Source organism: Schistocerca cancellata, chromosome 2 (genome assembly GCF_023864275.1).
Source record: "Schistocerca cancellata isolate TAMUIC-IGC-003103 chromosome 2, iqSchCanc2.1, whole genome shotgun sequence".
NCBI classification, from domain to species: Eukaryota; Metazoa; Arthropoda; class Insecta; order Orthoptera; family Acrididae; genus Schistocerca; species Schistocerca cancellata.
The window spans coordinates 790,305,788-790,328,381 of record NC_064627.1 but is presented as its reverse complement, the minus strand read 5'-3'; the positions used below and the strand labels follow the sequence as shown (position 1 = coordinate 790,328,381).

At 38.4% G+C, this 22,594-nt stretch overlaps 1 protein-coding gene across 2 annotated transcripts in view; it reads right to left on the bottom strand.

The window, feature by feature from the left end:
* LOC126162646 (CDK5RAP1-like protein) overlaps window positions 1-21,751 on the bottom strand; it is a 125,413-nt gene extending 103,662 nt beyond the window's left edge. For both annotated transcript variants that reach the window (XR_007535092.1, XM_049919283.1), the window contains exons 1-2: window positions 21,323-21,751; window positions 8,373-8,618 (exon numbers count right to left, since the gene is read on the bottom strand). Coding sequence is in view for 1 of the 2 variants with exons in the window: in XM_049919283.1 (XP_049775240.1) it covers window positions 8,373-8,618; window positions 21,323-21,638 (562 nt within the window). In the remaining variant the exon portion in view is untranslated. The remainder of the gene's footprint in view (window positions 1-8,372; window positions 8,619-21,322) is intronic.
* Window positions 21,752-22,594: the final 843 nt, after the last annotated feature.

Below are 22,594 nucleotides of genomic sequence, written 5' to 3'. Positions count from 1 at the left end.
CTAATTTGTCCCTTCAATAAATGCACCATGACTCGCTAAATATCTCAGAGCTTCCTACTTTGGGTTTCAGCTGGCTCTAGGACCCGAGAATAATTTGACTGCCACCAATTTACTGGAGGGCAGTTAATTCAATAACTCTGTAATGAATACTTTCAGTTTACTCATAAAATTTTGACAGTTACAATGTCTTTACTCTGAACTTAGTCTGCTGTGTGTCCAACTGTCAAGTGTTCATCAGAGTACATCAAACTATCACCTAGCCTAAAAAATCTCCATGTGCACTCCACAAATATTCTGCTACCTGAGTAGCTGTTTCCTTTGTGTAGTGCACCCCTAAGTAGATGAGTCTTACAACCCCGTAACTGATAGTGCAGGTCTAGAAATCTGCAGCCAAGACCACCACAGAGTTGAAGAAGCTTTTGGTCAAGATCCTCAACTCAGCTTCAAACAAAAGGCGCTCGATCGACTCTGGGATCAGTGCTGCAAATTGTGAGCTCTTCTTGCACTCTCTGCTCTTCTTGCTCTCTCTGCATGAGGCCAGTAGCCTTTACCACTTCTGCTAGCTGCCTGTATGAACTGAGGATGGCCTCAGAACCCATGTGACACGCGTCATAGGTGCCAAAGTAAGCCACATCTTGTACACGACTGTATGGTGTCAACGCACAAGATTGGTGGTGATTTGTTGCATGCAGAAACATATGGCAGATAGATTGTTGCATGTGGATTGACTACTGTTAGTTCGCTGATGTTGGCAAAACATTCAGCAGGGTTTAAAACAAAAAAGGGAAAATTAAAATAATTAATCAGAAGGATAATAGTTATGATTAACTGATTAATAGCCAGCCCTGTATTCAATATGTACAAATATATTCTTGAGCAACATTGTTGTGTTTCTCCTAGAGGTACTCACATTCCTCACCCTTGCCAACATTTAAAAGAAAGAATTGTTTTATCATAAATGGGCATTAAATGCAAACATGTACAAAATGAAGTAAAACCTTTAAAAATGGCATTATCCTTGAAAAATTAAATACAGTATGGTACCCACATACTGAAAAAAACACAAAATTAAATTTACAAGCTGTAAAGTTTAAATGCCTTCTTTTGCAATTGTAATGAAAGTCTTATTAAGACCAAACATGCTTCGCTTCATTCTAAAGCACCTTAGCTGTTTGCTAAAGTCTAACACATACATGTGGAAGAACAGGAAGAATGACATAAAAAACAAAAAACTATGAGTAACAATAAGAATCCTAGCAAACAAAATTATAAAAGGAAAAAACTACATTGTTACAATGACCACCGAAGATTCTTTAGAAGAAAACGAAACACATTTAGTCTTAATAAGACATTCATTACAGTCGCAAAAGATGGTATTTAACCTATACAACTTGATGGTGAAAATCTCTTAGTTCTCACTTTAGTAGGTGTGCACATATCCATAAATCTCAGGTGGCTACTGGTACAAAAAAACAGTAGTATGACAAAACACATTCAACGAAAGTTTACTCCTTCAGAATTCAGATAACGGTTAACAACTATCAAGCTCTAACTTAAAGTAGTATATCATGTTATATTTCTTTCCTTTGCTAAAGTGGTGTTCACCTGTACTGCGTGGGTATTGACGTGTCACAAAACTCAGTTGGTCAGAATGGAGTGAGTGTTCTCAGCAGTCAGTGAAGTTACCTCTTAATTTTTCCATAGTTAAGAATGACTTGTAAGTGAGCAGTGGTGCATTTATGTGGTTTACTTAGAATTTTGTGTAAAAGAATAGCAAATAGCAAGTGTGTATAAAGTGTGCCAATCACAAATAACATTGTCTTGTACCGTTCCATTGTGGTTTTACAATTATGAGCCCATATCTATCCCTTCATTACAGCTTCAGCTAACACAGTGACAAGTTGTGCTGCGATATGTTCAAGTGAGCAAAGTAATATAAAGTAGACAGCGAGTGACGTGAGAAAAAAATTTATGACCTGCACAAAAAAATGACCCAGACTCCAAGCTAGCAGCACAACCCCACAATGAGGTGGTTCTCTACAAGATAATTAGTAACCAAATACTTATTTGGAATCCGATGCAAATGCACTGTTTAATGCTCCATGTGGGTCATTACTGTGGGGTAACACTTGTACATGACAACAGAGTGCTTCAATGAAAGTTTTTGATTATTGTTTAATTGTACAGTGATTTGGCTCACATATCATAAGTTTATTTTATCGTCATTTAGTTAAACTAAAATCACACTATAATTTTGCTCATACATGTTTACCTTGGTAAAATAAAGAAAACAATTCTTTACATGTGCATAATGTACACGACATTCCTGCTCATATGACGAAAATCAGCACATGTACTTGAGTGTTAACAATCCTAGTAACTGTTTAATGTTATCCATTTTAGGTATGTGAGTTAATGATTATATCTCAAGCTATGTTGTTGAGTTGGGTAGGTAACATAAAATGGTTGAATGTTACCAGTTATTACCTAGTAATTGCACTGATGGTGAAAATATAGACGTAGCTAGTACCTCTGCTGGTTTCAAATGCTTTGATGAAAGGATAGTACAAACAAATTGTGCATAAATAGGCAGAAAGACCCATTACTGTATGACTATAATTGCACAAGAATCCCTGTAAGCAGTTACTTGCATGAAATATAAAGAAATATGCATACAGAGTGATTTAAGGTGAAATGACCACATAAAACTAATCACAGGTAAGGTAGCTGTCAGACACATCCATTGAAAGAATCCTCAGGAAATGCAGTCCACCCACAAATGAGGTAGTTTCCACAACAGTCATCTGACCGATATTTAAATACTGCTCATCAGTCTGAGATCCATACAAAATAGAATTGATACAGGAAATAGAGAAGGTTCTAAGAAGAACAGTATGCTTCATTACAGGTTCGTTTAGTAAGCATGAAAGCGTTACAGAGATGCTCAGCCAACTACAGTGGCAAATGCTGCAACAGAGATGTTTTGCATCATGGTATCGCCTGCTGTTAAATTTTCGAGTGCATATAGTCCCAGAAGAGTCAACCTATATATTCTTCCGTATATCTTGTGAAAAGAGCATGAAGGTAACATTAGAGAAATTCAAGCCCACATGGAGGCTGATCAGTAACTGTTCTCCATATGGACCAAATGTGACTGGAACACGAATGGGGAAAGTGCCCTCCATCACACACCGTGAAGGTGACTTGTGAAGCATAGATTTGGATGTAGGTATAGTCTCCTGATCAGTATTTCTGTTGCCCAAAATTATATTTAAAAAAAGGAGGTTGAAGACTTCCTAAAGTATAAGATTTTGTTAAAAGCGTGACAGCCTGATAAAAATTATAATTTCAGGAATGACAAAGATGGTGTAAATGGAACATTTCGATTAGTCTGGCTGGCACTATATCCATTGCTGGTTTTTTTATAAAGCAGTTAAAGGTGCGCTTTATAGGTTGTGTGTACTTGTACTGACCACATATGTTCCATGGCAGCTATCACAAGTGCAGTCATAAACTGACAATTCTCCAATTTCAAAATGTTTCATGAATTTGGCAAAATGTGTATGAATTCTGAATGGCATACAGATACACTTGAAAAGTCAAGTAATTTTGTTAATGTCATGAGAAACAAAACTAAGAGTGTAGAAAAACTCGTTAATGAGAAGCTTGCAAAATTAGTACAAACTAATATTGCACTAAGCTGAAATCAATATTTTCTTGGGTATGTTTCGCACATTGCATGACTTGCCTTTGTGAGGAAAAACAAATTCAATTGCTGTTTTTGAGGATTTATTGCAGTTTAGAGGGCAGTCAGGTGACAACACATTGTGTGAACATATTGAAAGGGCCATTAAAAATGCCACCTATATTTCTCACACAGCACAAAATGATTTAGATTGGTGGGAAAATGTACACACTGGGAATGTAAAACCATGTTTTATTATAATTACTCGGTTAGCTAGCTTATGTTGATAATTTTGACCAAGTACTTAAAGTGCACTGTAGAAAACAATAAAAGATAATGTTGAGCAGTTAACAATATCTTCAAAATTTATAAACCACATGCATGGGGAAAATGTTTTGACCTTGTTGATGTTGCAGTCTTTAGCCCGAAGACTGGTGTGATGCAGTTCTCCATGCTACTCTATCCTGTGCAAGCTTCATCATCTCTGAGTAACCACTGCACTCTAAATCCTTCTGAATCTGCTTACTGTATTCATTTCTTGGACTCCCTTTACAATTTTTAACCTCCATGCTCCCCTCCAGTACCAAATTGGTGATCCCTTGATGCCTCAGAATGTAGCCTACCAGCCCATCCCCTCTTCTAGTCAGGTTGTCCTGCAAATTTCTCTTCTCCACAATTCTATTCAGTAACTCCTCATTAGTTATGTGATCTATCCATCTCATCTTGAGCATACTTTTGTAGCACCACATTTCAAAAGCTTCTATTCTCTTCTTGTCTGAACTGTTCATCGTCCATGTTTCACTTCCATACTTAGCTACAGTCCATATAAATACTTTCAGAAAGGACTTTCTGACACAAATCTATACTTTATGTTAACAAATTTCTCTTTTTCATAAACAATATTCTTGTCATTGACAGTCTACATTTTATATACAGGCTATTTCAACCATCATCAGTCATTTTTCTTCCCAAACAGCAAAACTCATCTACTACTTTAAGTGGCTTGTTTCCTGATCTAATTCCCTCAGCAATACCTGATTTAATTTGACTACATTCTGTTATCCTTGTTTCGCTTTTGTTGATGTTCATCTTATTTCCTCTTTTCAAGACACTGTCCATTCCATTAAAATCCTCTTCCAAGTCCTTTACTGTCTCTGACAGAATTACAATGTCATCAGAAAATGTCAATGTTTTTTTTCTTCTCCATGCATTTTAATTCCCACTCCAAATTTTTCTTTTGTTTCCTTTACTGCTTGCTCAAGATACAGACTAAATAACATCAAGGATAGGCTATGACCCTGTCTCACTCCCTTCTCAACCACTGCTTCCCTATCATGCCCCTTGATTCTTATAACTGCCATCTGGTTCCTGTACAAATTGTAAACAGCCTTTTTCTACCTGTATTTTACCCCTGCCACATTTAGAATTTGAAAGACAGTATTTTAGTCGACATTGTCAAAAGCTTTCTCTAAATCTACAAATGCTACATTTCTCCTGAATCAAAAGTGATCTCCCCTGAGATCAGTTTCTAGCAGTTTTTCCATTTTTCTATAAAGGATTCGTGTTAGTATTTTGCAACTATGACTTATTAAACTGATAGTTCAGTAATTTTCACATCTGTCAGCACCTGCTTTCTTTAGAATTGGAATTATTATATTCTTCTTGAAGTCTGAGGGTATTTCTCCTGTCTCATACATGTTGCTCACCAGATGGAAGAGTTCTGTCATGGTTGGCTCTCCCATGGCTACCAGTAGCTCTAACAAAATGTTCTCTACTCCCAGGGCCTTGTTTTGACTTAAGTCTTTCAGTGCTTCATCAAATTCTTCATGCAGTATCTTATCTCCCTTCTCATCTTCATCAACATCCTCTTCCATTCCATTTTGGTCTTATGTCAAAGCGGTAGGTGGATCAAAACAAAATGTCCAGACACTCTGTGACCAAAATGGTACTGAAACAGAGGATGACAGACTAAAGGCCGAAATACTAAATGTCTTTTTCCAAAGTTGTTTCACAGAGGAAGATTGCACTGTAGTTCCTTCTCTAGATTGTCGCACAGATGACAAAATGGTAGATATCGAAATAGACGACAGAGGGATAGAGAAACAATTAAAATCGCTCAAAAGAGGAAAGGCCTCTGGACCTGATGGGATACCAGTTCAATTTTACACAGATTACGCGAAGGAACTTGCCCCCCTTCTTGCAGTGGTGTACCGTAGGTCTCTAGAAGAGCGTAGCGTTCCAAAGGATTGGAAAAGGGCACAGGTCATCCCCGTTTTCAAGAAGGGACGTCAAACAGATGTGCAGAACTATAGACCTATATCTCTAACGTCGATCAGTTGTAGAATTTTGGAACACGTATTGTGTTCGAGTATAATGACTTTTCTGGAGACTAGAAATCTACTCTGTAGGAATCAGCATGGGTTTCGAAAAAGACGGTCATGTGAAACCCAGCTCGCGCTATTCGTCCACGAGACTCAGAGGGCCATAGACACCGGTTCACAGGTAGATGCCGTGTTTCTTGACTTCCGCAAGGCGTTCGATACAGTTCCCCACAGTCGTTTATTGAACAAAGTAAGAGCATATGGACTATCAGACCAATTGTGTGATTGGATTGAGGAGTTCCTAGATAACAGGACGCAGCATGTTATTCTCAATGGAGAGAAGTCTTCCGAAGTAAGAGTAATTTCAGGTGTGCCGCAGGGGAGTGTCATAGGACCGTTGCTATTCACAATATACATAAATGACTTGGTGGATGACATCGGAAGTTCACTGAGGCTTTTTGCGGATGATGCTGTGGTGTATCGAGAGGTTGTAACAATGGAAAATTGTACTGAAATGCAGGAGGATCTGCAGCGAATTGACGCATGGTGCAGGGAATGGCAACTGAATCTCAATGTAGACAAGTGTAATGTGCTGCGAATACACAGAAAGATAGATCCTTTATCATTTAGCTACAAAATAGCAGGTCAGCAACTGGAAGCAGTTAATACCATAAATTATCTGGGAGTACGCATTAGGACTGATTTAAAATGGAATGATCATATAATGTTGATTGTTGGTAAAGCAGATGCCAGACTGAGATTCATTGGAAGAATCCTAAGGAAATGCAATCCAAAAACAAAGGAAGTAGGTTACAGTACGCTTGTTCGCCCACTGCTTGAATACTGCTCAGCAGTGTGGGATCCGTACCAGATAGGGTTGATACAAGACATAGAGAAGATCCAACGGAGAGCAGCGCGCTTCGTTACAGGATCATTTAGTAATCGCGAAAGCGTTACGGAGATGATAGATAAACTCCAGTGGAAGACTCTGCAGGAGAGACGCTCAGTAGCTCGGTACGGGCTTTTGTCAAAGTTTCGAGAACATACCTTCACCGAAGAGTCAAGCAGTATATTGCTCCCTCCTACGTATATCTCGCGAAGAGACCATGAGGATAAAATCAGAGAGATTAGAGCCCACACAGAGGCATACCGACAATCCTTCTTTCCACGAACAATACGAGACTGGAATAGAAGGGAGAACCGATAGAGGTACTGAAGGTACCCTCCGCCACACACCGTCAGGTGGCTTGCGGAGTATGGATGTAGATGTAGATTCCCCTCAAGTACATCTCCCTTGTACACAGGCTCTATATACTCCTTCCACCTTTCTGCTTTCCCTTCTTTGCTTACAACTGGTTTTCCATCTGAGCTCCTGCTATTCATGCAGATGATTCTCTTTTCTCCAAAGGTCTCTCTCATTTTCCTGTTGGTGGCATCTATCTTACACCTAGTGATATATGCTTCTAATCTCTTACATCTGTCCTCTAGCCATTCCTGCTTAGCCATTTTGTACTTCCTGTCAATCTCATTTTTTAGACATTTGTATTCCCTTTCACCTGTTTCATTTATTGCATTTTTGTATTTTCTCCTCTTTTTATCTACTTGACCCTCTGCTGCCTTGACTATTTCATCTCTAAAAGCTATCCATTCTTTGTCTACTGTGTTCCTTTCACCTGTTCTTATCAATTGTTCCCTAATGTTGTCTCTGTAACTCTCTACAATCTCTGGCTCTTTCAGTTTATCCAGGTACCATCTCTTCAAAATCCTGGACTTGGTATGAAAACCAGTTCACTAGAACTGAAAAAGTGACATCAGGATGACCAGATAGATGTCTGAACCCCCCTCTTCTCAAATTTGAATCCAATATGCTATACTTTGTGTTATATCATTCAGTATCAGTTCTCTAATGAAATTTTTCATTCCCACACCAAAAATGTTTGCGACAGTGTCACATTATAGATTCTTCCTTACTGTTTGCAACTGACACCTAGTTTCAGTTTCTTGAGCATTTAATTATGTGATGTTTGAGACAATAATGGACAACTATGACACTCACCCTCAGATAAAAAATAATAAAGTAGGTCATAAAATTTAGCATCTTAGTATTAGCAGTTCCCTACTGATATCCTCTTATTAAAAAATGCACAATGTATATTGAACTATTGATAATAACAGTCTGATCTTCTTACACTAGGAATAATATATGAACTAAATGTGTAAAACTGAAGCAAAAAATTTTGTAAGTGATAAATTTTATTGTTGGAAACAAAAGAGAGAAGCAAAAACAAAATATGTAAACTGTATAATATAGGATTTAACACGGCAGCCATAAAACTTAAAAAAAAAAAGTCTAAAGGTAGTGTTACCTAGTATTCCTATTTTCATTGGTGGTTTCTCCTTCGTTTTCATTCTTGTATTATTAATACCTTTTAGGTATTGTAATTTATTCCAGATCTTAGTTTCAGCTCCTTCACGGATGGAACACGTAACTACAAGGACTACATCTGCATCTGTGAGACTATCTGTTTTTGTAAATCCTACATCCTTTAGAACTGACCAAATTATTTCAGTGTCATTCACATTCATCTGGCATCCATAGACATCAAAGTATACTGAAAGAAAAACAAAAAAAATTCAAAATTTAACTCATTCCAAGAAAACATCAGTTACAGTGAAATATTATTTCAGCACCATTTTTGTTTGAATATAAGACACTTCATTTCCATTCTAGGAAACAGATAAAAATATTTTAAAACAAAAATATTCAACATTTCCAGCACTCTACAAGTAAAAAAACTACCGATGCTTCCTTGACATTGAATCACAGTACTGTTTCCACAATTACACAAATATTAATGAAACCAAACAATTAAGGCTCAATAGAGTCTATTTACATCAAAGGCTTTAGTTTTGAAATAGATTTGTTTTGAAATGAATTCATTTGAATCCAATTTTTATTTATGAGGCCAACATGGTAACATTTGGTTCCAGTAATGAAGAGAGGGTACATTCAACATTCATTATGCCTACTGCACCAAGGACTGCAGTTAACAATTTTTTTCTGGAAATAATGTGATTTTCACACTTTGAATAACTCTCTCTCTCTCTCTCTCTCTCTCTCTTTGTCTCCCTGTGTGTGTGTGTGTGTGTGTGTGTGTGTGTGTGTGTGTGTGTGTGTGTTTGTTTTAAAAATGCAATTTAGTCACTGGCTCAGATTCCATATTAAACTGTAGTCCTGGACATATTATTGATAATTGTTAGAGGCTGAGGCATCATCAAGGAATTGCCCACTCAGTAATGCAAGTGAAATAATTGTGTGAGGATACCAAAGCCTGAATATAGAAGTAGTTTCAAATGGTTGTATGTTGCAGTAGTTATGCAGAGGTACATGGGGAGACTAGCATGGAGAGCTGCAGCAAATCAGTCCTTGGACTGAAGGCAACAGGTGTGGTTCCTGTTGATTCTCTCAGTAGGTGGGACTATACCAGACACGGCCTACATCTCAACAGGAAAGGGAAGGCGAAACTGGCTGGGGTAATAGCAGGAAATTTAAGGGGGGGAGGCACTGCCATGAATGGTAAAATACCAGTGGTTACAGGTGTTGGAGCAGCACCTTTTTTAGGATAGGTAAGACAGAAAGATGTCAAGTTCTACGAGAGGTCAGTATTGAAACAAATCTTCAGTTTAGGAAAGAAATTAAACAACACAATTCTAGCACATTGGATCACCAATCACAGCTGTCAATTATAAATTTTCCCCAATCACCAGAAATTTTATCTCCACCAAGTTGTATCTCAGTCTTAGGTAATTGCATTGATGAATTAAAGTCACCCAACCCAGTTGACATAATCTGCCTCTCTGAACACCATGTGACCACTGGTATAGCAACTAGGCCTAAGCACAATGAGAAACTCAGACAGGAGAGTACTGCAAATGTTAGAATAAGGAAAGGTTCTCATAAAAGTATAATTGAAAATAATGTAAGTATATTTCATCAAAATATTGGGAGTTTAAAGAATAAAATAGATGAGCTTCTGGTTTGTTTAGAAGATTTAGAAGCTGAGGATGAAATAGATAAATTATGCCTGTCTGAACATCACATTGTTACTGATATGGATAAGGTAAATGTAATTGGATATAAGCTCTCTGCACATGCAATGAGAGAAAATATGGAGAAAGGAGGAGTTGCCATATATGTCAAAAGTTATCATTGTGCAAAAAGTATAGAAACAAAAAAGTTTTGTGTAGAGAAACATATAGAAGCATGTGCCTGTGAGCTTAAATTAAATAAAGGCACATTTATAATTGTAACTGTATATAGGTCCCCATCAGGAAATTTTCATCTATTTCTGAAAAATTTGGACTCCTTGTTGTGCTATCTGTCAGACAGGGGGAAGCAAATTATTATTTGTGGGGACTTCAATGTAGATTCTCTGAAAGAGGGTAATAGGAAAAATGACCTTGAAGTATTACTCGGTTCTTTCAATTTGACACCCGTTATTGATTTTCCTACTCGGGTGGTAAAGGATAGCAGCTCACTGATAGATAACTTCTTTATAGACCAAGATAAGTTTAACCAGATAAATGCTCAGCCTGTTGAGAATGGTCTTTCTGATCATGGTGCACAGCTAGTTACAATATATGACATAGCTCCATTCAGCAATACTAAACAGTCCTCCAAAGTAGTACGTTCAGTCAACGATTTAACAATTGCAAAATTCTGGGAAAGCCTACAGCAGTTAGACTGGGATGAGGTGTACCATGACCTGATGCCAATTTAAAATATAATTTATTTCATGACATTTTTGTAAATGCATTTGGAAACTGCTTCCCCAAGAAAATAGTTAAATATACTCGTAAGAAACCTCGTAACAAACCATGGCTTACTAAGGGTATAAAAATATCTTGTAACCGGAAAAGGGAAATGTATCTGACAGCAAGAAAGAGTAGTGATCCAGAAACTATCAAACATTATAAAAACTACTGTGTTATATTAAGAAAAGTTATTAAAAAATCCAGAAGTATGTGTATCATGTCTGAAATCAGCAACTCTGATAATAAAATTAAAACAATTTGGAATATTATTAAAAGAGAAACAGGTCAACCAAGAGCACAGGAAGACAGTATTACCATCAAATTGAATGAAAACTTTACGAACAAAAAGTCAGAAGTTGAAAATATTTTTAATAATCATTTTCTAAATGTTGTGGATATAGTAGGATCCAGGTGTTCATTATAAGATGCTAGGCTGTTAATGGAAGAGGCCATACCTATGCAATTTGATACAATTGAAATCTCGCCCACTTCTCCCTCTGAAATTAGGAAAATAATAAACTTGCTTAAAAGCAAAAACTCACATGGAATTGATGGCATTTCCAGCAAAATACTAAAAGCTTGTACTCAACAGATAAGTAAGATTCTCAGTCACCTGTGTAATAGCTCCCTGGAACAGGGCATTTTCCCTGATAGACTGAAATATGCTATTGTTATACCTTTGCATAAAAAAGGGGATAGATCTGATGTCAACAATTACCGTCCAATCTCCCTTCTAACAGCTTTATCCAAAATTTTTGAGAAAGTAATGTATTCAAGAGTAGCTTCACATATCTGTAACAATGAAGTACTAACAAAATGTCAGTTTGGTTTCCAGAAAGGCTTTTCAACAGAAAATGCCATATATGCTTTCACCAATCAAATTTTGAATGATCTGAATAACCGAACACCACCCATTGGGATTTTTTGTGATCTCTCAAAGGCTTTTGATTGTGTAAATCATGAAATTCTGCTAGACAAGCTCAAGTATTGTGGCATGAGTGGGACAGTGCACAAATGGTTTAATTCGTACCTAACTGGAAGAGTGCAGAAAGTTGAAATAAGTAGTTCTCATAATATGCAAAGATCAGCACATTCCTCAAACTGGGTAACTATCAAGAATGGGGTTCCACAAGGGTCAGTCTTGGGTCCTTTGTTGTTCTTAATATATATTAATGATTTGCCATTTTATATTCATGAAGAGGCAAAGTTAGTTCTCTTTGCTGATGATACAAGTATAGTAATCACACCTGACAAACAAGAATTAACTGATGAAATTGTCAGTAATGTCTTTCAGAAAATTACCAAGTGGTTCCTTGTAAACGGACTCTCACTGGATTTTGATAAGACACAGTACATACAGTTCCGTACAGTAAATGGTATGACGCCATTAATAAATACAGACCTTAATCAAAAGCATATAGCTAAGGTAGAATATTCCAAATTTTTAGGTGTGTCCATTGATGAGAGATAAAATTGGAAGAAACACATTGATGATCTGCTGAAACGTTTGAGTTCAGCTACTTATGCAATAAGGGTCATTGCAAATTTTGGTGATAAACATCTTAGTAAATTAGCTTACTACACCTATTTTCACTAGTTGCTTTCATATGGCATCATATTTTGGGGTAATTCATCACTGAGGAATAAAGTATTTATTGCACAAAAGCGTGTAATCAGAATAATAGCTGGAGTCCACCCAAGATCATACTGCAGACATTTATTTAAGGATCTAGGGATATTCACAGTAGTTTCTCAGTATATATACTCTCTTATGAAATTTGCTATTAACAACCAAACCCAATTCAAAAGTAATAGCAGTGTGCATAACTACAATACTAGGAGAAAGGATGATCTTCACTATTCAAGATTAAATCTAACTTTGGCACAGAAAGGGGTGAATTATACTGGCACTAAAGTCTTTGGTCACTTACCAAATAGTATCAAAAGTCTGACAGATAACCAACAAATATTTAAGAAGAAATTAAAAGAATTTCTGAATGACAACTCCTTCTACTCCATAAAGGAATTTTTAGATATAAATTAAAAATATATATATATTAAAAAAAAAAATAAAAAATAAAAAAAATAAAAAACACAAAAAATGAAAGAGTTGTTACATTAACTTAAGTACATTGTTAAATTAACTTAATTATGTCATGTATTGGAAAATTTGACTCGTTCCACATCATTACGAAATATCGTATTCATGATCCATGGAACTAGTATTAATCTAATCTAATCTAATCTAATCTACAACAGGTTGATAGAGAAATGCCAACTATGACCATGCTCATATAGAAAATTTGGTGGTGAAGCTAAACTTCAGCTGGATAAAGCTTCATTTTTTAATGCAGAAAATATCCGTTTAAACAACAGAGAATTCAAAATTAAAACTGTGTGCCACACAAGGTGGCATGCTTATAATTGTGAGTTGCTCGCTGTAACTGTATAATGTCAGTTTACTATACCCACAACAGTTTGTAATAAGAATAATAATAGAATAAAAATGAAAAGACTGTAGCATTTATTCAGAAAATATATGACAAGAAATGTCAAACACCAGGTTGAGGAAAAATGCACTAGTATACATCAGAGGCTGCTACTCAAGTGACTAAATGTGTCTGTACTGTAAACAATCTCTGTCCATTCAAGGTAATGGCAGCTTCAGGAGAACCCTTTATATTAGAGATAGATTCAAAGAGAATGTGCCCACTGATGAAACAATGAGTCTTAGAGATCAACTGCCAAAGCTTTTGCAATAATGTCCCAGTGTTCGATGCTGTTTCAAAAACAATATTGGAGCTCATATAATTCTACAAACAGAAAGCTGGATGGACACTGAAATTTATAGCAGTGAGATTTTTGGGGCAAAACTACGCATATAATGAAAGCATTCGCTAATGGGAAATGGTCCATTTATCATAGTCAATAAGGTACTGAAGTCCACAGGAACAGAAACTGAAGCAATATCCATGATTGTCTGGGTAATACTCAGTCTTTAACGATCCAACATTCAACTGGGAAAGATACAGTTTTGTAAGTGGTGAATGTGACAAAGATTCTTGTGAACCACTACTTCATGCCTTCTGTAAAAGTTACCTTGAACAGATGGTGCAAAACTCCACTGATGATTTAAATGCAATAGACCTGTTACAAAAATGAATTTTCTCTCTGAATTAGTGTGTGTGGTAATTCAAAACTTCCTAGAAGATTAAAATAGTGTGCCAGAAGGGACTCAAACCAAGGTCTTTTGCTTTTGAGGGCATGAACTCTATGGACTGAACTAGCCAAAAATGGAACTGATCCATAAGCTATGACAAGCCATTTCTCTGCTATGTAATTTCTTCCAGTAGTTCTAGTCCCGTAATTTATCTAGGAGAACTTCTGTGAAGAATGGTAGGTAGGAGAAGAGGTAATCACAGAAGTAAAGTTAGGCAGGTTGTGAGTCATGCTTAGCTTGCTCAGTTGGTAGAGTATTTGCCTGTGAAAGACATAGGCCCCAGGTTCAAGTCCCAGTATGACGCAATTTTACTAATGAAGAAATACGCATACTACACCAGTTTACTTCTTGCATCACTATAAAGATTTGTGACATACATGTCAGAGTGTGAGGTGTTAAGCAACAGCTGAACTTGCTGAAGTTAAACATGGTTGCAGGTCTCTTTGGGATCCTTGCCAGGTTCTATACAGACTTTGCAATTGAGTTAAGCTCTCATTTTAAACATAATATACTGTAAATCCCTTCAACAAAAGTTGTGCCCAGCAACTGAAAAAACATGAAGTCACACATGTCTATGAGAAGGGTAACAAGAGTTATCCACAAAACCACTATCCAATCTCATTAATGTCCATCTGTTGCAGAATCTTAGAACACATTCTGGGGTCGATAGAAGCATACGAGGTGCATTCAAGTTCTAAGGCCTCCGATTTTTTTTCTAATTAACTACTCACCCGAAATCGATGAAACTGGCGTTACTTCTCGATGTAATCGCCCTGCAGACATACACATTTTTCACAACACTGACGCCATTATTCCATGGCAGCGGCGAAGGCTTCTTTAGGAGTCTGTTTTGACCACTGGAAAATCGCTGAGGCAATAGCAGCACGGCTGGTGAATGTGCGGCCACGGAGAGTGTCTTTCATTGTTGGAAAAAGCCAAAAGTCACTAGGAGCCAGGTCAGGTGAGTAGGGAGCATGAGGAATCACTTCAAAGTTGTTATCACGAAGAAACTGTTGCGTAACATTAGTTCGATGTGCGGGTGCGTTGTCTAGGTGAAACAGCACATGCGCAGCCCTTCCTGGACGTTTTTGTTGCAGTGCAGGAAGGAATTTGTTCTTCAAAACATTTTCGTACGTTGCATCTGCTATCGTAGTGCCCTATGGAACGCAATGGGTAAGGATTATGCCCTCGCTGTCCCAGAACATGGACACCATCATTTTCTCAGCACTGGCGGTTACCCGGAATTTTTTTGGTGGCGGTGAATCTGTGTGCTTCCATTGAGCTGACTGGCACTTTGTTTCTGGATTGAAAAATGGCATCCACGTCTCATCCATTGTCACAACCGACGAAAAGAAAGTCCCATTCATGCTGTCGTTGCGCGTCAACATTGCTTGGCAACATGCCACACAGGCAGCAATGTGGTCGTCAGTCAGCATTCGTGGCACCCACCTGGATGACACTTTTCGCATTTTCAGGTCATCATGCAGGATTGTGTGCACAGAACCCACAGAAATGCCAACTCTGGAGGCGATCTGTTCAACAGTCATTTGGCGATCCCCCAAAACAATTCTCTCCACTTTCTCGATCATGTCATCAGACCGGCTTGTGCGAGCCCGAGATTGTTTCGGTTTGTTGTCACACAATGTTCTGCCTTCATTAAACTGTCGCACCCACGAACGCACTTTTGACACATCCATAACTCCATCACCACATGTCTTCTTCAACTGTTGATGAATTTCAATTGGTTTCACACCACACAAATTCAGAAAACGAATGATTGCACGCTGTTAAGTAAGGAAAACGTCGCCATATTAAGTATTTAAAACAGTTCTCATTCTCGCCGCTGGCGGTAAAATTCCGTCTGCCGTACGGTGCTGCCATCTCTAGGACGTATTGACAATGAACGCGGCCTCATTTTAAAACAATGCGCATGTTTCTATCTCTATCCAGTCCGGAGAAAAAAAATCGGAGGCCTTAGAACTTGAATGCACCTCGTACAATTCCACCTGTCTGCTTTGATCCAAAACATAATGGTGGTGTGCGCAATGTCATTAAGGCACAGAGTTTTTGAGTTGGTTTTGCTTTTAGATCTCGTGTTCTTGTATTTGGTGGAGGTGGAGGATGTGGATTTGCTGAGTTTAACTTGTGGCATTGGGTTCATTTGAGTTTTGGTTGTCATCGTGCTAACGTGGTTTTGAGCTTAGGTAGTTAATGTGGTGATGTGGGTTCAAATGGCTCTGAGCACTATGCGACTTAACTTCTGAGGTCATCAGTCGCCTAGAACTTAGAACTAATTAAATCTAACTAACCTAAGGACATCACACACATCCATGCCCGAGGCAGGATTCGAACCTGCGACCGTAGTGGTCATGCGGTTCCAGACTGAAGCGCCTTTAACCGCACGGCCACACCGGCCGGCGGTGATGTGGGTTGTGGAATTGTTTTCAGTGAGTAATTAAGACTGTTTTTTGTTTAAGTGTTTGGTGTCTGATTAGTTTGGTGTTTGTTGTGCAGAAAGAAGTCCTTTTTTTTCTTTAAATTGCTATTTCAATAGGTATGGATATGACAGTGAAGTTCATTACACTCATGTCTGTCATATAGTTCCTGCATATGTTTGGTCATATTGCAGAGTATGTTAGGTATCACGTTTGTGGTGTGGCATCATTGGTGTGTGTGTGTGTGTGTGTGTGTGTGTGTGTGTTTTGTCCTGGGATGATGGGGTGTTTTTTCCATTATATATTTAACTTGTCCCTGCCCTAAACACCCAATTTTCCATGGTTTTCTCATTGGTTTCATTTTATTTTTGGAGTGAGAGATTGTTGTGTCATTTTTATTTTTGTTCATATTTGTTGGTGTGTGCATGTATGACGTCATTGTCGTCATTTTGTATACACTGGAAGTGGCCATTTCCACCATATTTTTAATGTCATGGAGCAAAGCTGACAGGTGCAATCGGACACTTCTGTAATATTCTGAGCTCAAAGTGGTATTTTGAACAGAATGACCACTTCCATCCCAACTAACAAGGATCTCAAAAACAATTACCATGCGGAATACGACTTACAGTTTTCTCACACGACATCAGGGAAGCTATAGATCAAGGAAACCAAGTAGAGTATGCAATATTTCTTGACCTGTGAAAAGTTTCTGATCTGTCCAACAACAATGCTTATTAATAAAAGAACAAGTACATGGAGTACCAAACAAAATTTGTAAGTGGGTTGAAGTTTTCTTTGTAGGCAGCACATAGCATGTTATCTCAGGTGGAAAGTCCTGAGCAGAAAGACAAGTAGCTTCAGGCATACCCAAAGAAGTGTTCAAGGACCCTCATCATTCATTTTGTATATGAATGAACTGGCAGACAATTTTAATAGCAACTTCAAACATTTTGCAGATGGTGCAGTTATCTATAATGAAGTACTGTCTGAAATATTCCACAGCTACATCTATACACTGTGAAGTGCATGGTAGAGGGTATGCCCCATTGTATCAGTTATGTGGTCTTTTTCCCATTCCATTTACATATGGAGTGTGGGAAAAATAACTGTTTCAATGCTTCTCTGCATGCTCTAATTAATCTAATATTATCCCAATGATCCCTACAGGAGCAATATGTAGGGAGGTTGTAGTATATTCCTAGATTCATTATTTAAAACTAGTTCTTCAATCTTTCCTAGCAGACTTTCTTGGGATAGTTTCGGTCTATCTTCAAGATTCTACCAGTTCAGTTCTCAGGTCAAACAAACCTGTGACCATTCGTGCTGCTCTTCTCTGTATATGTTCAATATCCCTGTTAGTACTATTTAATATGGACTCCACACAATACAGCCACAGAAGTGATTTGTAAGCAGTCTCCTTTGCAGATTGATTGCATTTCCCTAATATTCTACCAATAAACAGAAGTCTGCTACGTGCTTTAACCACGACTGAGCCTAAGTGATAGTTCCACTTCAAGCCCCAACTAAGTGTTACACCCAAATATTTGCATCAGTTTACACACTTCTACTGTGACTCACTAGTATTATATATGACATGATACTATGCTTTTTTTCACATTTTGCAATGCACAATTTTACATGTTTGAGCATTTAAAGCAAGCTACCAACCATAGCACCACTTTGAAATTTTATCATGGTCTGACAGAATATTTGTTCAGCTTTGTTCAGATTGTACTTCATTGTTGATAACTGCATCATCTGCAAAGTGTCTGAGGTTACTATTAATATCATCCACAAGATCATTAATATACAACATGAACAGCAAGGGATTCAACACACTTCCCTTGGGTACACCCAAAATTAGTTCTACATCTGTCAATAATTCTCCATTGAGATAACATGCTGGGCCTTTCTACCAAGAAAATCAAAATTCAGTCACATGTGTCACTTGATACCCCATTTGTTATTACTTTTGATAAAAGTGTAGATATGGTACTGAGTCAAATGCTTTTTGGAGATCAAGAAATACTGCACCTACTTGCCATGTGAGAAAATTACGAGTTGGGTTTCACAGGATATATGTTTTCAAAATCCATGCTGGCTGGCATGGAGGAGGTAGTTCTGTTTGAGATACCTAATTAGTCTGAGCTCAGAATATGTTCTAAGGTTCTACAACAAATGAATGTCAAGAATACTGAACAGTAGTTTCACTGTTGCTATAACTGCCTCATAGTCACTGATACCAGTTTTGGTGTGGAATTCCTAGAAGAGGTCAGGCCAGTTTGCTGCCATTAGATCTAATATATTTCCAGCATAAATGGGGTTCTGAACTACCTGTTCCAGGTAGTCTTCAGAGAATGCATGTAGTAACATTTCACGAGATGTTTTGTTATCCCAATCACTATCAAAACCAAAATTATCCCAATTGATTGTTAGATGATTAAAGTCTCTTCCAGTGATTACAGTATCATTAGGTAACTTATGTACAAGTGAACAGAGGTTTTCTCTAAATTTTTGGTTACACCAGTAGGAGAAGCTGGTCGACCACAGGATGGGCCAACTCTAATTATCACCCACCCTCGATTCTGAGTATTAGCAAAACAATCTCATATGCAGCTTCAATTTCTATCTATGTGGATTTGAGTTTCTTGTCTACTGCAACAAATCCATTTCCTGTTTCCCTATCCTTTCGGTATACACTTAAATTTTCCTAAGATCTCACTACAGTCAACTTCAGGTTTTGACCGGCTTTCTCTGACTAATACTACGTGAGCTTCAGTGTTGTTTAGGAATGCTTTGAACTCTGTCACTTTCAATCAGATCCTGATAAGATTTCAAAAAAGTGCAAAAAATTGCAACTTTTGTTAAGTGTACAGAAATGTAAAATATGCACTTCACAAAATAAAACATGAAGTATTCTATGACTACAATATCAATGATTTACAGTTAGAATCAGTCAGTTCATACAAATACCTAGGTGTAATAATTTTGAGGAATATCAAATGGAAAGATCACATAGGCTCAATCATAGCTTAGGCAGTGGTAGGTTTCAGTTCATTGGCAAAATAATGGGAAAGTGCAGTCAGTCTACAAAGAAGACTGCTTACAAATCACTTGTGTATCCCAGCTTTGAATACTGCTGAAGTAAGACCAACAAGGGATACGGAATGCATGCAAAGAATGGTGGCATAAAATATCATATTTTTGGCTGATGTGAGTGTGTTAAGGAAATGATGAAAAACCAGATTTGGTATTCTTAAAGATAGACAAAAATTACCCTTGAAACTTTGCTTACATTATTTCAGGAAGTAGTATTAAAGGAAGACTTAGAGGTATTCTTAACCCCCCCCCCCCCCAATATACTTCTTTGAGGTGTACATATGAACTACTTTGATGAATGTGTTTATTTGGGACACCCTCAAAAACATATGTTATTCATATTGGGTGCATTCTGCTGCCACCTACTGCCAGTTACTCCATATCAGTGACCTCAGTAGTCATCAGACATCATGAGAGAGCAGAATGGAGCAGTCCATGGAACTCATGGACTTCAAACGTGGTCAGGCGATTGGGTGTCACTTGTGTCGTAAGTCTGTACATGAGATTTCCACACTCCTAAACATCCCTAGGTCCACTGTTTCCAATGTGATAGTGAAGTGGAACATGAAGGGACACCTACAGCACAAAAGCCTACAGGCCGACCACGTCTGCTGACTGAAACAGACTGCAGACAGTTGAAGAGGGTCATAATGTGTAATAGACAGACATCTATCCAGACCATCACACAGGAATTCCAAACTGCATCAGGATCCACTGCAAGTACTATATCAGTTAGGTGGGAAGTGAGAAAACTAGGATTTCAGGGTTGAGTGGCTGCTCACAAGCCACACATCACGCCAGTAAATGCCAAATGATGCCTTTCTTGGTGTAAGGAGCATAAACATTGGACGATTGGACAGCGGAAAAATGTTGTGTGGGGTGACAAACCACAGTACACAATGTGGTGACCTGATGGCAGGGTGTGGGTATGGCAAATACCCGGTGAACATCGTCTCCCAGCATGTGTAGTGCCAACAGCAAAATTCAGTGGCAGTGGCATTATGGTGTGGTCGTGTGAGCTTGCACCTCTTGGGGTGTTTTGCGTGGCACTATCACAGCACAGGCGTACACTGATGTTTCAAGCTCCTTCTTGCTTCCCGCTGTTGAAGAGCAATTCGGGGATGGTGATTTCGTCTTTCAACACGATGGAGCACCTGGTCAAAATGCACGACCTGTGGCAGAGTGGTTACACAACAGCAACATCCCTGTAACTGACTGTCCTGCACAAAGTCCTGACCTGAATCCTATGGAACACCTTTTGGATGTTTTGGAATGCTGACTTCGTGTCAGGCCTCAGGGACCAAAATTGATATGTTTCCCCAGTGCAGCACTCCATGAAGAATGGGCTGCTATTACCCATGAAACCTTCCAGCACCTGAGTGAAGGTAAGCCTGCCTATCGTCAAGGTTAAGGGTGGGCCAACACCATACTGAATTCCAGCATTACTGATGGTGGGCACCCCCAACTTGTCATTTTCAGCCAGGTCCGGATACTTTTGATCACATAATGTATGTAGATTTGAAGTGTATGCAGAATCCTGTCAGTATAGCATGTTAAAAATAGTAAAGACACTTAGCAACAATAATACAACCACATAAGATATTGCCAGTAACTTCAAATTATTAAAAATATGGTACCTGAGTGCACATTCCTGCTCTCATATTACGAAACATCATCTCCTCTGCAAGCAAGAAAAACACACACACACCAACCAAAAGGAGAACTTTACATATGAGTACCTTACCCTTCCTTCCATGTCCACTGAAATGTTCTGTGGCAACGTATGGGAGTTCCGTAATTGCTACTCTATGTGTATCACTCGGTAGGTTTCCTTGCAAAAAATCCTTTAAGCCGGGTCCTTTCTGGATGCTGAACTGATGTTTCCGCCAAAGAGGATTTTTGCGACCACTTGCTGTACTTGGTTCGGCGTCTTTTAATATTTTAGTTACTGTTAAGTTCCTGAGTGAAGACAAGAAAACTGTTTTCTTCGAACTGTGCAATGCTATTCCACACGCCCCACATATTCTAACTGTGGACTGACAACATTTGCCACATAACATTTTTATATAGTGTGTTATTAATCAGAAAAACGCTGACTCCAAGTGTGACACGTCTTCCCAATCAACTACAGCTCTTGTACACCTTCCCACCGTCTGCTTTCAGTTTCAAAACAAACACGTCAAAGCACTGGAAAAAATAAACACATTCGTCAAACAACTTCTACGTACGCCTCAAAGATGTACACCACAGACTGGGTGGTATCACAGTCTAACATGTCAGACTGTGGTGGTATACTGCTAGATAAACGAAGCTCGATTATTGCTGTCACAATACTTGTTCTCTAAATATATTAAAATATGCGCTGATTTGGTAGTAATATTTGACAAAGTTAAGCGCATACTGTAATCATTAAAATATCTCCTCAAACTCATTTCCATATGCAACAAAAGAGCAAGTGGTATGAAGGCTATGACAGTGCTGCCGTGTGCTGCTGAATGGCTCTATTGTCAAAATTGAAGCCGGGTTCACACAACCAAATAATGTGGCTTTCTATAGTGGCATCCTGAGCTACCGTTCACACAAGGCGCCAAAAATTCTACGTATTTGCACAACTTTCAATATGGCGTCAATTGAAATCATACGAGCGGGTACGAATGTTACAGTGCAGGTTTTGGCATTATTACACAACACACCTAAGGTGTACAAGACAGGTGTAGGCGGCCTACCACTTAGCGGGCCAAAATGGGTGAAGTTACGATTTTAGCAGACAGTGCATCCGCCGGGCAGAAATAGGGACGGTTCTTTTCTGCTTTGCATTCCCGCATGTGCAGTAGATGCGGTGTTGCCGTGCATGCGCACAAAGCAGCATTTCCAGCGGGCTTTCTGTCTGTTATTGCTTTCACACATGGTCAGCAGATAACAGGCACGTGCGCTCTTGAGGACACTTTTGTCTGTTGAGCGAAATTTCACAGAGTAATTTTTGATTAACAGAGTAATAAAACAAATGAGACTTCTC